The following is a 15,434-nucleotide window of genomic DNA, read 5'->3' on the forward strand; positions in this document are numbered from 1 at the left end:
GGGCTTTGAGCTCTGTGACAGAAATTCACTGTGATCATTGCTCCCAAGATCTTGTAAAATTGTCGACATTTATGATCTTAACACTTATATAAAATATTGAAATAAAAGAATGTTGTCATTCAGATTTTTTTTACAACACAGTACAATGGTTCAATAACAGATTCTTGTGTGAACAGTCAGGTCCTGCTTGGAGAACAAGGACCCACATTGTCAAAAAGAAAATTATCTAAACTGATGTAGGTGGGGTGGGTGAGGGAAAACACAAACAACAGTGACAGAAAATGTTTCACACTAGATAGTTGTCAGAATTTTGCAACGAAGGGACAATCAACAGGCACAATGTATTTATATATAAAGTAAAATGGAAATGTATGGACATTTTATTTAAAGAGCACCTGTTACATTACTAAAAACAACATTACTTTGTGTATTTGATGTAATACAATGTGTTTGCATGGTTTATGGTTCAAAAAACACATTATTTTACACATATCATTATTATTGCTTCTTTGTGCACTGCCTCACGGAAATGCATTGATTATGTACAAAGCTCATCATTCTGAAAAGTGTAATGTCCTCTGATTGGCCAGCTAACCAGTACGTTGTGATTGGCCTTTAAGAAAAAAATATCTTAGAAATCTTGTTGAAGAAGTTTATTTGGTAGCAGTGACAAAGCACATGTTGTACTTCTGATCCAGCGGAGTAAGATTGAACCCTGAACAAAGTCAGTCTTAACACTTTATGCTGTATTTCTTCCTCAATCCCCTGTCTTCCTGTCCTGCCCCCCCCCCCCCCATATTGTATTATGGACAGGTTGATGGCTAATTTCGCTGGTACTTGTGACCAGTGAAAATAAAGGCTACAACTACTACTACTTTATACAGTTTCCAACCTTTTTACACACCCCTCATGCTAATGGTGTATTTCCTTTTAAATGTAAATTAAGTCTAATACAGAAATGACCCCTGTCACCAGCTGTGTGCCCAAACGAAGGATCAGATTAATATAATCCGACTACCGTGATACCAAACTGTGTGCTCACCCAACTGATTGGATGATGTTTAAACAGATGTCTTTTATTATCAAAAACCCAAGAGAAGCATCACATCCACTCCATTCATAAAAATTACACCTCCTTTAATATTTGGGCAGGTGTTGTGATGATGCCCTGCCTTAGGTTGCCCTCCCTCTGGCCACATGGAAAATCTTGCCCGTCATTGGGTCATCACCTCCTTCACACTGGTTATTGCTCCATCCAATTAGGCAAGATCATCATATGGTCTTTCTAAAATCTGCCAATGTGAAATATACACTTTTTTTGGTTTGGGAGAGAAATATTCGATAACTATCACAACCAACAGGAACGTCCTAAGGTGATCATTAAAGGGCACCTATTTAATTGCTAAAAACAACGTTATTTTGTGTGTTTGTATTATACATACAATGTGTCCGTGTGGTTTGTGGTTCAAAAACACATTATGTTTCATATACCGTATTTTGTTACTCCAGATTTCACTCTCTTCCTGAAACACATGCATTTTGTACAAAACTACAACGATTTGAAAAGCGCCGTGTCACTGATTGGCAAGCTAATCTATACATTGTGATTGGCCTGAATACCTCAGCTGGAAATGCGATGCTCCTTACCATGTTTAAAATATATTTGAGAGGCTGTGAGTCAAAGTGGGAGGAATTATAATAATGTCGGTCTTGTCTACATCACCAATCACAGGAACTAAACTGTTGCCTACAATATGTGTGTTTGTTGTAGTTGTTGTGATTACACTTCTCTGTCTGTTATGCTTTTTTGTAACAATAACGTTACATGATTTTAATAAACTGATTTGCGTAGGACTGTACTGGATTAAAATATATTTTAAATGCTATATTGTTACTAAATGTTCCTAAGCATATCTGTCATTTTCATTGCATAATGTAAAAAGAATACATTACGTATTTAAACATTTTGTATAAAAAAGGTTTGGGTTTAGGGTAGGGTTTGGATTTAGGGTAAGGTTTGGGTTTAGGGTAAGGTTTGGGGTAGGGTTAACAGTATCAATAAATGGTTAAAGGGAAATTATAGAGCAATCTTTATGGAATGAAAGATACGTAAATGTTTTATGTTTTTTAGCTGTAAAAAAGCAATAATGCTACCTTTAAATGTTGTAAATACGTCTACATTGTATGTTTCTGCATCTATTTAAACGTACAAAAAATATGTTTTTTTTTTTTTTTAAAGTTACGTGTAAATACAACGTATTAACAGTGAGACCAGGCTGGGTATGTTCTTACACAACCTATGCCCCGCTCACCCCTATGCTATCAGTTTATCCCATCTCAAATGTTTTTGTAAAGGCATACAATATTTTAGATTTCTTAAGAAATTCTCAGAACGAATAATAATTTTGACAAACACACTCACAATTAACATTACATTTATTTAATCATTTATTAACAATTCATCAAGTTCCTGCCTGAGTACAAGGATAAAGAAATACATGGATATGTTATAGTTTGATACCCCTGAAAGTACAACCTGGGGACTGTTGAATTGTCATGCTATAATCAGTATGTCTTAAAGGGACACTCCACTTTTTTTAAAATAGCTGGAAAATGAGCATATTTTCAACAAAAAAAGGGGAGTGTCTCTTTAATATCCATGTTCATGCTGGTTATGTAGCAACACAACTATATATATATACTGCACATACATTATTATAGCCACAAGACTACAACACTCTGCCTGTGTACATCATTTTGAGTGGTTTGATCCATTTATAGTATTGATTTTCATGAAGCATTCTCTGCACCTTTTGAAGTCTGATCTGATAGTCCTCTGAATTCATAGACATCTGTGGAACAAAAGGCAGAATTTGACTTCAGTTAAAAGTTACTAATTTTCTTATTGACAACTAGTTTATGCATGCTGTCAGAAGAAACTGCTTCCAAATGTAAATTTTTTTAAATCATCTTATTAACTTTCCACTGAATTGTAGACTTTATTATGCCTTTCCACTGAACAGTTACTGTAGTCACATTTTCTTACCTATTTTAGGGCTCCATAGGAAATAGTACAAAAAAGGTGTCACAGCAATAAACAGCATGATTGCTTTGAATGTCTTTTTAAATTGTATCTAAGAAAAGAACAGAATTATTACCCACGTATTAAGACATAATCATACTGTATATACAATATTAATTGAGTCACACCAGTCTTTCAAAGCTAAGTAAAAAAGTACAGATTTATTAGCCACTGATTCCCCTCAATCACTTTTAAGGATTTCAAGTTCTGTGATTAATATATAAAACCCACACACAGTGAGTATTACAGCAAGAGAGACAAAACAATTCAGAGTTCAGATGCAGTATAAGTTATATTTATATTGTATTAAATACTGTAATTAGAAAAATATGCTTACACTGTAAAAAAATTCCGTAGAAATTTCAATGTTATTGCAGCTGGGTTGCCGGTAATTTACCGTAGATTTACATTTATGTTATTTACTGGCAAGAGTTTGTTTAAAGTTAAATAAATTTTAAATATTAACAAGTCTTTATCTTCACAGAATAAAACTATACAATAACAGCCTCATGCAAAGCATTCTGGGAATCAGAAATCATCATCAACCTTTTTCTGTTTTTTGCTTCAGATTTTGTTTCCCAGAATGTTTTGCTTGCTGCTGTTTTTTTAGTTTTACTCTGTAAAGACAAAGACTTGTAAATGTTTAATGTTCATTTAACTTTGAACAAACTCTTGCCAGTAAATAACATAAATGTAAATCTACGGTAAATTACCGGCAACCCAGCTGCAATTTCTACGGAATTTTTTTACAGTGTAGATAAAATGGAAAAATGGAGAAGGACAGAACAGTAAGTAATGGCTGATGTTTAAAAAGTTTTAACTGTTAATTCATCTTTAAGTTACAAGCATTAATATTACTATTCATTCCTGCAGTGAAAGGGTTGTATTAGCTATGTAATAATCTCTAAATAATTTGATCTCACACAGATTCCAATGAAGGTAAAAAAAAGAGGTCAGACCATACTGTACCTGACGGTTTAAATACTGAATAATTTTGGCCTGTGCCGCCTTATTCATATTACATTCAAGTAACCCCACGTCTTCGTGGAACAGAAAGTTCACAGTGAGCGTGTTTCCTCTGGTTATAAAACTGCTGCTGTCTGGTAAAACTTTCTCTCGGTCAAATGTGTGATGGAGCACCATGAAAACAGCTGGTTTGGATTCTGTTTAAAGATATAATAAGTTTGTCAAAAATGTGGTAATGTTATGTGTACTTATAGTTTATATATATATATTTACACCAACTTTTTTTTAAGTTTGAAGATACCTGAACAGTTATTAAGTTGATACAGTGCAGCATCAATGTCAGTTCCTGCCCGTGAAACAATAGGGCAGAAAACCAGAATCATATCACACTCATCCACTTTTTTCACCTCTGTCAAACTTGGTACACATTTACGGAGAGACTTTATAATCCCATGGTTTGCACCGCACAAGTTCCCAGGTTGAATTACGTAGTACTTGTTTCCTTTAAGGTGAAAAGAAAACAAAGTGAATTAGTTTTCAGTCTGGAGGTGGTTGTTTGCAATATAAAATGAGATGAGATAGATGAGAAGTGTTGAAACTGAAAAACACTGATGAAATGTAAGATTTAATGTGACTTTCAAGACAAGCTACATATGCACTTATTCTTAAGTAATTAAATAAAATAATAAATGTGACTCTGCCTGTGAAAACCAAGCTGAGGTCTAAATCCAATTTTAAGATAACAAGGATAAAAGTTCAACCATTAATTCCACAATGATTTTAATCTTGGTCATGGTCTTAGTCAATATTAAAGGTATCAATTTTTACAAATCAATTTTTACCAAATGTTTTTTTTTACATTATGTTTCACGAGTTCGCATTAACATGTAATCGATAGAGAATGATGTAAAGCATATTTGGCGTGCTGTCCGAGGAGAGGGGTCCGAGCTCGGAATTTTAGCCCGAACCCAGAGTTCTCCCCTCTCTTTAACTGTGATAAATGAATCTAGATGAGAGTGAGGTGATGGGGTGGAGGAGGGATGCTGCAAAAAATCTGTCAGGGGACAGAGGTGAGGGACTGCCATTTATAGGCACCTCTTTGCACTGATTGGTTGGATCACATGACCATGCTCCTCCCGAACTTGGTTAAATAAACTTCATAAAATGATTTGTGTAAAAACAATAAATCAGAAAAATACTTTAGGTAGGTTTTCACAGGTGGTTTCACAAAAAGTCCTTCTATTAATAACTAAGATGGGGCCCTATCATACCCGGCGCAATGCAGCGCAATGCGTGACGCAATTGTCTTTTGCTAGTTTCAACCCGGGCCGGCATAATTATCATTTTCACGTTTAGCGCAACGTTGTTTAAATAGCCAATGCATTTGCGCCCAATTTTGCGCCCATGGGCGTTCTGGTCTAAAAAAGAGGTGTGTTCAAGCGCATTGTTGGCAACTAAAATAGACTACGCCATTGACCATTGATTAAAAGCACAAAAATGCTTTTAAATACGAAAAATCCAATGATTAAAATGTAAAAGATTATTATTGAGTCATTTGGACATAAATGAGGACCAATGGGACGTTAGAAGGTGCTGCTTCACCTGTAGCCTGTAAATAAATGCTTTGCTTTAAACATGCATCTATTTTTAAATGTTTTTTTAAATACTATCAAATGGATTTATTGTATATGATGACTTTGTACCTGTGGATATGGTAAGAAGAGTGCTAAAGGCTCTCCGCAGGTTTGTAAATACCTTATCTCCTGTTTGTTACAAATAAAGTTTTTTAGAGTACAAACCTTTTCTTGCATATTTGCAAATTATTTTATGATATTACAATGATTATGTAGGATATCAAAACATTAACATCAATAAAAGCCTGCTATTTTTACTTCCATGACTGAAGAAAATGGCTTTTAAAGGTTTTAATAAAAAAAAAATTCAATACAAATAAAAACAACACAATGTTTTAACATTAATCTTAAACTGGTGGTCTTCTTCCTCTGCTTAGTTTTTCAGTTTATAAATTCCGCTTTCTAAATAGGGATTAGGCATGGCACCAGGCGAAACTGGCTTTTAAAGGGAATGAGAGCTGAGACCCTCATTGGTTTATTGCACGTTGCGCCCAAAATACTCCCATTACTCATTACGACAATAGGAACAACCCTTTTAGGCCATGCGCTTGGCGCATAAACTAAGTTGGTTCGGACACGCTGCCGTAACACGGCTGCAGGAGGCGTAATGATATCATGCAGCAGCCAAAAATAGTCCCCTTAGTATCATTTAATAGCAGGGGACTGTTTTCGGGCAGTGCATAATATCATTGCGCATGTTAAGTTGCCTGTCGTGGGCATTTTGGACTATCACCAGCCTAGACTCCAGTCAGCACTTTTTAAAAGGGTAAATTAAAATTATAATTTTTTTTCTGGTGAAATAAGTTTTTATAAATGTTTTTTTTTTTATTGTGATTACGTTGTATTCTAAGTTCTTATGTATGTTTAATTGAGATAAACTGTATTAAAGAAAATATAATGAGTATTATAGCACCTGTTATGTTATTAATAAAAAAGTAAAGAGGTTACCATGTTGGTAATTTTTTATGTGGTGTATTTGACATCTGCAATAACGTAACAAAATAAAATCAAGATTAAATAAAAAATTATATTAACCTATTTATAAAGCAAAATTAACCAAGTGTTTAAAAATAAAATGAAACCATCCTTTGGGTAAAAAACAACCCATTTGCTAGGTTAAAATTAACAACCCAACTTGATTGGGTCAAGTTAGCCCAGCATGTGTACTGTCCAATATTTACTAGAGTGCAGTTTCATGTCGTGTATTTACCTTTAACCATGTTGAACAGGAAAGCCATCCTGTGTATAACATAAAATACAGAATTCTGTAGACAAATAGATATTGTAGAGTTATTAATTCACCAGCATATACTAATACAGTTAACAACATCTATTGGTGTTTACATAGCTTAAAGGACTATGGGTAGAAAGACCTCTAAAGGTGGGTCTGCATTTTGATTAGATGTAAGGGTTCATGAATGACTTAGGATGACTTAACAAACCTGTAAATCTTCCTGTCAGAACTAAGCTTACCACTTCTATTCAGTTAATTTTTGCTTAAAAAACTAAACTGTAGTCAGTTTCTTACCATTACTCTTCTAACTAGATGAAAAGCCATTGTACTGTAGAAATCGAAAAGTTTCCTGAACAGACTGCTTCGCCTTAGTAGTTCCTCGAGTCGCTGCCACAGAATTGTATAAAATATTTTTGAGAGGAGAAGAAAACATATATTATTATCCGAATAAATTGAGCTGAAATTTATTGACCTTAAAAAAATAAATGTATTTTTACAGAAAAAATAATAATATCACATTTTCATAAAAACTGCAAAATTCTTCATAAATGCATACATTGACACCAAATATAGCCTACATTTTTCAAGTTGAATTAGGCAGCAGCTACAGTACAGTACATGTGCAAATAGTGATATATTGTATTTACACCATGTAAATGTCTGTTCTTTGCAATTGCTAATTAGATGCTATATTGGCAGATACTGGCACTTAAAGGGATAGTTCAGCAAAAAATGATATTAAACCCATGATTTACTCACCCCCAAGCTGTCCGAGATGCATATGTCCATCGTTTTTCAGACAAACACATTTTCAGTTATTTTAGAAAATGTTTTAGATCTTTCAGTTAATTAAATGAAGTTACGGGGTCCACGTCCTTCAAGTCCAAAAAATTTGCATCCATCCTTCACAAAATAAATCCAAACGGCTCCAGGATGATAAACAAAGGTCTTCTGAGGGTAATCCGCGCGGTGCTGTTGTAGAAATATCCATATTTAAAACTTTATAAACCAAAATAACTACCTTCCGGTAGCGCCGCCATCTTAGACTCCTCTGTATTCAGGAGAGAGTATTAGCGTAGTGTACCCACTTTTCTTAGTGACATATGACAAATTCGGAGGGCGGGGGCACAGAGCAGCAGCAGAGTAGCCTCCTTACGCTACGTAAGCTCTCATCCTGAATGCAGATGCGACTAAGATGGCGGCATTACCGGATGCGAGTTATTTTGGTTTATAAAGTTTTAAATGTGGATATTTCCACAACGAAACTGAGCGGATTACCCTCAGAAGGACTTTGTTTATCATCGTGGAGCCGTTTGGATTTATTTTGTGCAGGATGAATGCAAACTTTTTGGACTTGAAGGTCGTGGACCCCATAACTTCACATTTGATTAACTGAAAGATCTAAAACATTTTCTAAAATAACTGAAAATGTCATCGTCTGAAAAATGATGGACGTATGCATCTCGGACAGCTTCGGGGTGAGTAAATCATGGGTTTAATATAATTTTTGGCCGAACTATCCTTTTAAGTATTTTTGTACATTAACAGAATGCAAAAAATTAACAAAGGGTTAATGATTATATTAAAATTATGGATGCTGCATTACTGAGAAAATAAAATTACCCTCTACATTGACCCCTAACCCTACCTAATAAATACACTCATTATGCACTTTATTTCCACTTTTTGAACTTTTTTATTGAAAATAAATGTTGTTTGATGTGATATGTGATCCAAGCATGGCAAAAGCTGGATTCGAACCAGGGGCATCACATCAAAGACAGATCTACGAGCCTTATGCGCTACTGCCTGTACTATTGAAGACGCTTAAATACATGTTGAACTTCATTGGTGGGTGGATAAGATGTATTATTTGGTTCCCTCCATTTATAGGAATTTACATATTTGGTGGTTTCGAACCACATCACTAAACATCCCTGGCTGAGGAAATGAGACATCACAGGCCATCATACAATTTGGTAAGTGCAATTACAGTACATATTTAATGCATCATAAAATGTTGTGTTTAAGAAATGCAAGAATAACTAAAGAAAAAGTCATGATCTTGTCCTTGTGTTTCCCTTGTCCCATGCTCTTATTTTGAAGGTCATTGTTCCCTTATGCTTTTCCTACCCACTGACATAATATAAGTGACTGGATTGCGCATAGAGCGCTAAACATAACAGCGAGAGGTGAAGCCACCGCAGAGTTCGAGATCTTACTATGCTCAACCGGCAGAGGGCATCATTGACTTACTTTCAAAATCATGATCTAAAATTCATATGGTTTACAGCATATCAGTCACAAAAGATTACTTTTTAGGATATGTGTACGTAAATTAATTGTTACTTTTGATGTTATTTGCAATGTCTATGTTTTAATCGGGCAGGATAAGGGATTTATAGAAAATGTTAAGGTGAGCGTGGCTGCTGCATTCTGTTGTAATTACACAATTCGAAATTCAATGTTGTTTTTATATTGCTGAATCAACTGTTAGTTTAATCACTGTTTAAAATGTTATCTTAACCATTTCAAAATACATGCCATAATCGTTAACGCATTTTACTGTATGAACAAATACAATACTGGATAACATAAAATAATTACAAAAACAGCAAATTATTGCATGCACAAACAGTACTTAAAGCATGATTATTTATTTAGATTTCAAAATGAGAATGTTTCTTTTGTCATTAATAAAACCAATGCTGTGGCCTTTTTGGACTTTCAATAAATAACTATGTATAGGACATTTGCATTGTATTAATGTACAGGGAGACTTCATATATAAAAACGGAGACTGAAAAAAATATTCAAATCTGATAACTTCCTATTAATTTAATGTTTGTGCATACCAATATGGCGGCGCGGTGGCTTCCCAATTGTGACGTCATGCGCAATCCAGTCATTTATATAGATCAGTGTTCCTACCATTCTGTGCCCTTGTTTGTTGCAATGGAAATTCATTGATACTTCACCCACTGCCTGTTTGTTGTCATGGTTATTGATTGCCTCTGCTTTGTGATTGGTTCTTGTCATGTATATATGTCAGTTGTTGTTGAATGTTATACTTGGCTCAGTTGTTTTTGTGTAATAGTTACAGAAAAGAATAATAAACATGGTCCGACATAATGTTAAATCGATATGTGATAAGGGTATAACTTGATATGAATGAAATATAAAAAAAATTTAAAGGCACCAAGATGCAAAATGAACTGGAGTTGTAAACATTGTTCTGTCCAAACTGTAGTGTGTGGAAGACTTTTAATGCAATGCTAAAATGAATTTTATTGTCAATGATTTCTAGGATATGTATCTTTATATTTATATTTCTTTGTAATGTAGTATATAAGCATTGTAATAAAAAGTTTATGTCCTTAATGTGTTGAGTTGTCTAGCACGGTATTTTGAACTGCTTTTTTAGTTTAAATGTTTTAATTATTTCTTATTAAATGTTTTATGGCGTTAGAATATATTGATACTTTAAAGCAAGAAAAATGCCAGGGAAAAGTATTACTGATTATTGTAATGATTTTTTGTGTGACCTTATTATTTGCATGACACACTATGTGGCAGTTTCCCAGACAAGGTTTAAATTAATTCAGAACTAGGCCTAAGATATATTAGAACATTTAAGTAGTTTTTACAAACAAACCTTACAAAAAAACAATACTGGTATGCATATTGAGACAAAACAATGTCACTGATATATGTCAGTACATGGTGTTTTTAAATTAAGGAAGCTTAAACATGCATTTTAGTCTGGGACTAGGATAAGACCTTTCTGCTAAACTGCTCCTATAAGTTAACAGCATTAAAACTGCACAGAAATTATATTGGCTAAATGTAAAATTACACCTGTAAACCATAATCAAAATCAAATTGCTCATAATAATGTTCATAAGAGTTTTTTTTTTTTTAATATTGGTCAGCACATGTTACTTTAATTTACAGTCAAAATCTGTTAAATAACCATGATATACAGTCAAAACATGCTTTGTAAAGTAATGGTAAATCTACCATTTTTCATGTTGCTGCGTAAAAATGTTACTTCGGTTCATTATGTTTTAACGTTATATTCATTATGGCAAACGTTTGGAACCCTGTGCTGCCATGCATTTGCTTGTGTTTTTTTACAGTGTACAATGACTATATACAGTAGGCCTATAAAATAATACTTTGGCTATGCCACTTCTAAATATTTTAAAAGTAAACATAAAAAAAAATCAATTAGACACCTGCTAATGATGAGTTTTTAAGTATGACATACTACTATATAAAATAACTAATCTTCCATTATTTAGATAAGTTACACTGCATGTTGGCTGGTTCTCTATAAACAAGCAGGGGTATTATTTTACAACATTTTGAAAATATTTTTGTAATTTAGGCAATTACAGTCAAAATGCATAAATGCATGAACTGTGCAAAAGTTCAAGTTCCTGTGTAGCCTACTGTATGTTTCACAGAGGTTCTTTGAAAAAAATGACTGTCTGTATTATTCTATACTGCATCCCAGTTTGCCTCATCATACTATGCCTGTCCTAAAAGTAGGTTATCCACTGTTCTTGTGATGATAAAGTATAGAGGCCTATATTTAGTGAGTAGCAAAAGAGTATGCAAGTACTGGCACATACTAACATGTTACGGAAGTAACTTTTTTGCAAGCTATGACAGTTCGTTGCCTTCATTCTTTGCACAGGTTTAATTTGTTTGCAAGAGTTTATTATTATCTGTGCATGCCAAAAAGAAATATGCATAGTCACGCCTCGATGTGCAAGCCATGGCAGTTTACTATTAAGCTCTCGTTCGGTAGGGAGGTTAAACCTTTCGAAGGTATATGTCATGGATGGTCAGATCCTGACAGGTAGTCAAAAACGGAACATAACGACTCAGGATCTGACCATCCATGCTTTAAACATTTTAATCACTTTCTTTACTTGCCAAAACGAAATAGTACTGAAAAGCATTGCAACCCGTTTCATGAACATAGATTCTAGCTTGTGTTTTTATTTACAGATTAAAAGAAGCACACACAAACGCAGTCACACTTGTCTGTGGTTGGAGCTGCATCGATTCCACTTACCGTTCTCGTTCTTCACGGTGTCTCTGGGAGAATAAAACGTTTTACGTTCGTTTTAAATATTTTGTGCTATTACACTTTCACTTTCACATTCATTCTGATTCATTCTGGCTCTTTCGAACGGTTCGCGCTTTCCCTGATGCCGTTTTCTCGTAATATGTGTTTGATAGACAAAAAAACAAAAAAACAAAAAAAAAAACATGTAAACTAAAATCGCTGATAATGATTTTCTCTTATTTATCACGAAAAAGAAAACTAGCAGTAGTGTGAAATGCGGTATCGTTTGTGGAAAGAATAAATGGGTATTGTAGTTCTTTAACCCATTAATAGAATGATGAGTATTACAGGAAGAACTACAAATAGCAGGGTACAGTTCAGAGTATTTTTAAAAGGCAAACATTATCATAACTTTCAAGAAGCCGTTTATGCGTTTAGGTTCTTTGAATAAATAAGATGTTTATTGTTGATGAAATGGAACGGACACTTTTTTATTTGTAATTTATTTTTAATTACGTTATGTTTAGCCTAACATTACATGTAATAACAATCCATTTTCTGTGGTTGAACGTGCATTCTGTGTAGTCATCCACAGCAATGGCATATGGCAAATATTTACAATCACAAGGGTTGATTAAACCCACCAAAAAAGAGATCAACACATTCACAGCAAAGATTCACATGCTTATAATTATTTTATACACATCCATAAATAATAGAAATCACAATTAAGTTTCGATTGTATGTAGTTATATCACAGTTTTGATGTACAGTATGCTATTGGCAATGTAGCACAATTAGTCTCTTTGTACATTATGTTCTACATTTTGTTGGTGCATATAACCACAATACAAATTGTATACATACAGAATACATGGCAATGCTCTACCAACATCAACAAGTTGAATTGATAATTTCAGAAATCTATAGTTATTGTACATTCTCTGCATTTGTTTAAGTCAGATCTCATAGCCATTTTTACAGATCTGTGAGAAATAATAAAAAATGTAATATGTTAATCTTAAACCCATGAGTTTATTGATATAATCTCATTTCTGAAATATCATACTCACCAGCCTTTAGTTTTTCATTTCCAGTTTTTAAACATTGCTATCTTTATCCGCATAACTCTTTCTATACCATCCTGTGTTCTGATGAAAGAAAGTGAAGAGAGTGAACAGGTTATGATGTAATAGTAGGCTAATGCCATTCAAGAAACATATCATGATTGACTGCTTACCATTGAGTAAAAAGCGTATTACATTTTATGCATTCAGTGCTAATGGCAGGTAATAATAACTGTATTTATACATGTTACAAGAATTTAAAGGGGACATATCATGAAAATATGACTTTATTCAAGTGATATAATTGGGTCCCCTAGTGATGTCAGAAGGGGATAATACAGCCTCTTAATCTGCACTAACCAACCACGGCACTGCCATTTGGTGCAGAGATCAGCTCATTTGCATTTAAAAAGGCACACCCAAAAGTGTCACATTTCTGATCACACCTACAAAGTGGCCATTTAAACATGCTATAAAAAAATATCTATATGGTATTTTGAGCTAGAACTTCACAAACGTACTCTGGGAACACCAAAGATTTATTTTACATTTTAAAAAAGTCTTGGGTAATGTCCCCTTCAAGACTTAGTTCAAGGTGAGAGAGTGAATACACGTAATTGCTAGCATAGCAAGATGCCAACTCAATCAATGTTTACGTTTATTTTCTAATAGGATGTTGATTATTATGTAAAATTATCTTCCATCTTCAGGCACTTTACTACATTGCATCTTGGTCTTTAAGAATTTTTATGCTACTACCCAGACAAATATTTGTTGGAAAAATAGATGCCTAAACAAAAACAGCAAGAGACAGACTCTATGCCTGAGCAATGTGTTTAAACATCATCATCACAAACAGTCTATAAAGGCTGATGTCTAAAATTATATTAGACATGTTGGACTTTGCTCATGATTTCTGCTTCCTCTTAAAGGGATTGTTATACTCACTTACTGTAATTATTTCTCTGTATAAGTTGTGTTAGCATAATCTTTTACATTCAAATTTAATTAAAGATAGAAAATGACACCTGGGGCCCTATCTTGCACCCAGCGCAATTGACTTTGTCAGTGACGCATGTATCATTCGTATTTTGCTCCGGCGCACAGCGGGTTTTTCCCTCCACAAACGCACGTCGACAAACTAGGGAATGAACTTGCGCTCCCTGGGCGGTTCAGCGCAAAAAAAACAGGCGTGTTCCGGCGCAAACCATCCCTGATGCTATTTTGCAGTTTCAAAAAACAATTGCGCCACTGACCAGAAAAAAAGTTTAGGGCCCTATCTTGCACCCAGCGCAATTGACTTTGTCAGTGACGCATGTATCATTCGTATTTTGCAACGGCGCACAGCGGGTTTTTCCCTCCACAGACGCACGTCTACAAACTAGGGAATGAACTTGCGCTCCCTGGGCGGTTCAGCGCAAAAAAAGAGGCGTGTTCCGGCGCAAACCATCCCTGATGCTATTTTGCAGTTTCAAAAAACAATTGCGCCACTGACCAGAAAAAAAAGTTTATGCTTGACCATAATGTATAGCTTGCACAACGCGCATACACTTTGCATCTAATCTACAGATGCAACAGTTATTTTTGCAAATCATAAATTGTTACACTAAAAATATTAATACACGAGATAAGGGGAATCATAGTGGTGAGCATTGTGGTGATAGTTTTTATTTATTGTGTGGCTGCGTTAAAAAATTCTCATGCAAATAACGATTAAAATATTTTCATAAGTTTGTTGTGTGGCTGTATTTCGTTTATTTTATGTAAATAATCATTTAAATGTTTTCATAAGAAACCTTAATATATATGAACTTGATTTGTTAGTCTACTTTGGGGTTGGACCTTGCATTTCTTGGGTCCGATTTCAAAGCCCCCAAACCCTTTCAGCGGTGAGGGTGGACGCAGCGATGTCCTCTGCTGGCGTCAGGTCCTGAGGCAGATCCACCTCCCGTTACACGGCGTGCCCGATTTATGCTAGCAAGCTTGGGATTCCCCCGTACAAGGACGTCGGTCTCCTCGGCTGTGAACCGCTCCTGGCGTGCGCCTGGTAAATCCGTCATAATAATAGCAACCCGCCATGGAACTTGCGCCCTTGCGTTTAAAGGGAATGTTGGATAGCGTTCTGATTGGTTTATTTGACGTTACGCCCAAACCACACCTATGAATAATGAACCTACTTCAGATCAACCCCTTATTGATTTGCGCCCGGCGCAAGAGTTATTTCTCACGCCGGGAAAATAGCAACAGCGCCCAAGATCCGCCCACAAACTCACTTGCGCGTTGCGCTTCGCACTTGCGTTTCAGATCGTTAAAATAGGGCCCTTAAAGTCAGTGGCGCGTTGCGCGTTGTTCATTATGCTATTTTAAGGGC

General features: G+C 34.9%; 3 protein-coding genes across 10 annotated transcripts in view; 1 reads left to right on the top strand and 2 right to left on the bottom strand.

Annotated features, from left to right (window-relative positions):
• The window catches only part of znhit1 (zinc finger, HIT-type containing 1), a 299,763-nt gene that overhangs the window by 86,329 nt on the left and 198,000 nt on the right, over nt 1-15,434 (top strand). The gene's annotated exons all lie outside the window — the stretch shown is intronic.
• On the bottom strand, nt 2,453-12,145 carry LOC135748577 (uncharacterized). The gene is made up of 7 exons (XM_065266798.2): nt 12,003-12,145; nt 7,211-7,303; nt 6,893-6,947; nt 4,350-4,550; nt 4,052-4,245; nt 3,047-3,134; nt 2,453-2,852 (listed from the first exon to the last, which is right to left on the bottom strand). The coding sequence occupies exons 2-7, from the start codon at nt 7,238-7,240 to the stop codon at nt 2,791-2,793; spliced, it is 630 nt and encodes a 209-aa protein (XP_065122870.2). The 5' UTR covers nt 7,241-7,303; nt 12,003-12,145; the 3' UTR covers nt 2,453-2,790.
• The window catches only part of LOC135748734 (uncharacterized), a 29,058-nt gene continuing 26,113 nt past the window's right edge, over nt 12,490-15,434 (bottom strand). For 3 of the 7 annotated variants that reach the window (XM_073814635.1, XM_073814633.1, XM_073814634.1), the window contains 2 exons: nt 13,070-13,147; nt 12,494-12,982 (listed from right to left, as the gene is read on the bottom strand). In XM_073814635.1, the coding sequence (XP_073670736.1) occupies nt 13,097-13,147 (51 nt within the window). In that variant the 3' untranslated portion in view covers nt 12,494-12,982; nt 13,070-13,096. Of the gene's footprint in view, nt 12,983-13,069; nt 13,148-15,434 lie in introns of those variants that run through there. The other 4 variants (XM_073814637.1, XR_012336696.1, XM_073814638.1 and 1 more) reach the window with 4 other exon arrangements.

Source organism: Paramisgurnus dabryanus, chromosome 5 (assembly GCF_030506205.2).
Source record: "Paramisgurnus dabryanus chromosome 5, PD_genome_1.1, whole genome shotgun sequence".
Lineage (NCBI taxonomy): Eukaryota > Metazoa > Chordata > Actinopteri > Cypriniformes > Cobitidae > Paramisgurnus > Paramisgurnus dabryanus.

Excerpts from the sequence above, each read along its gene's own strand:
- LOC135748577 (XM_065266798.2), bottom strand. The coding sequence starts at position 7,240 with ATGGCTTTTCATCTAGTTAGAAGAGTAATG. Across the intron at positions 4,551-6,892 it reads CCTGTTCAACATGGTTAAAG|GAAACAAGTACTACGTAATT; the intron begins GTAAATACACGA and ends TTCACCTTAAAG. Across the intron at positions 2,853-3,046 it reads CCTATGGAGCCCTAAAATAG|ATGTCTATGAATTCAGAGGA; the intron begins GTAAGAAAATGT and ends TTTGTTCCACAG.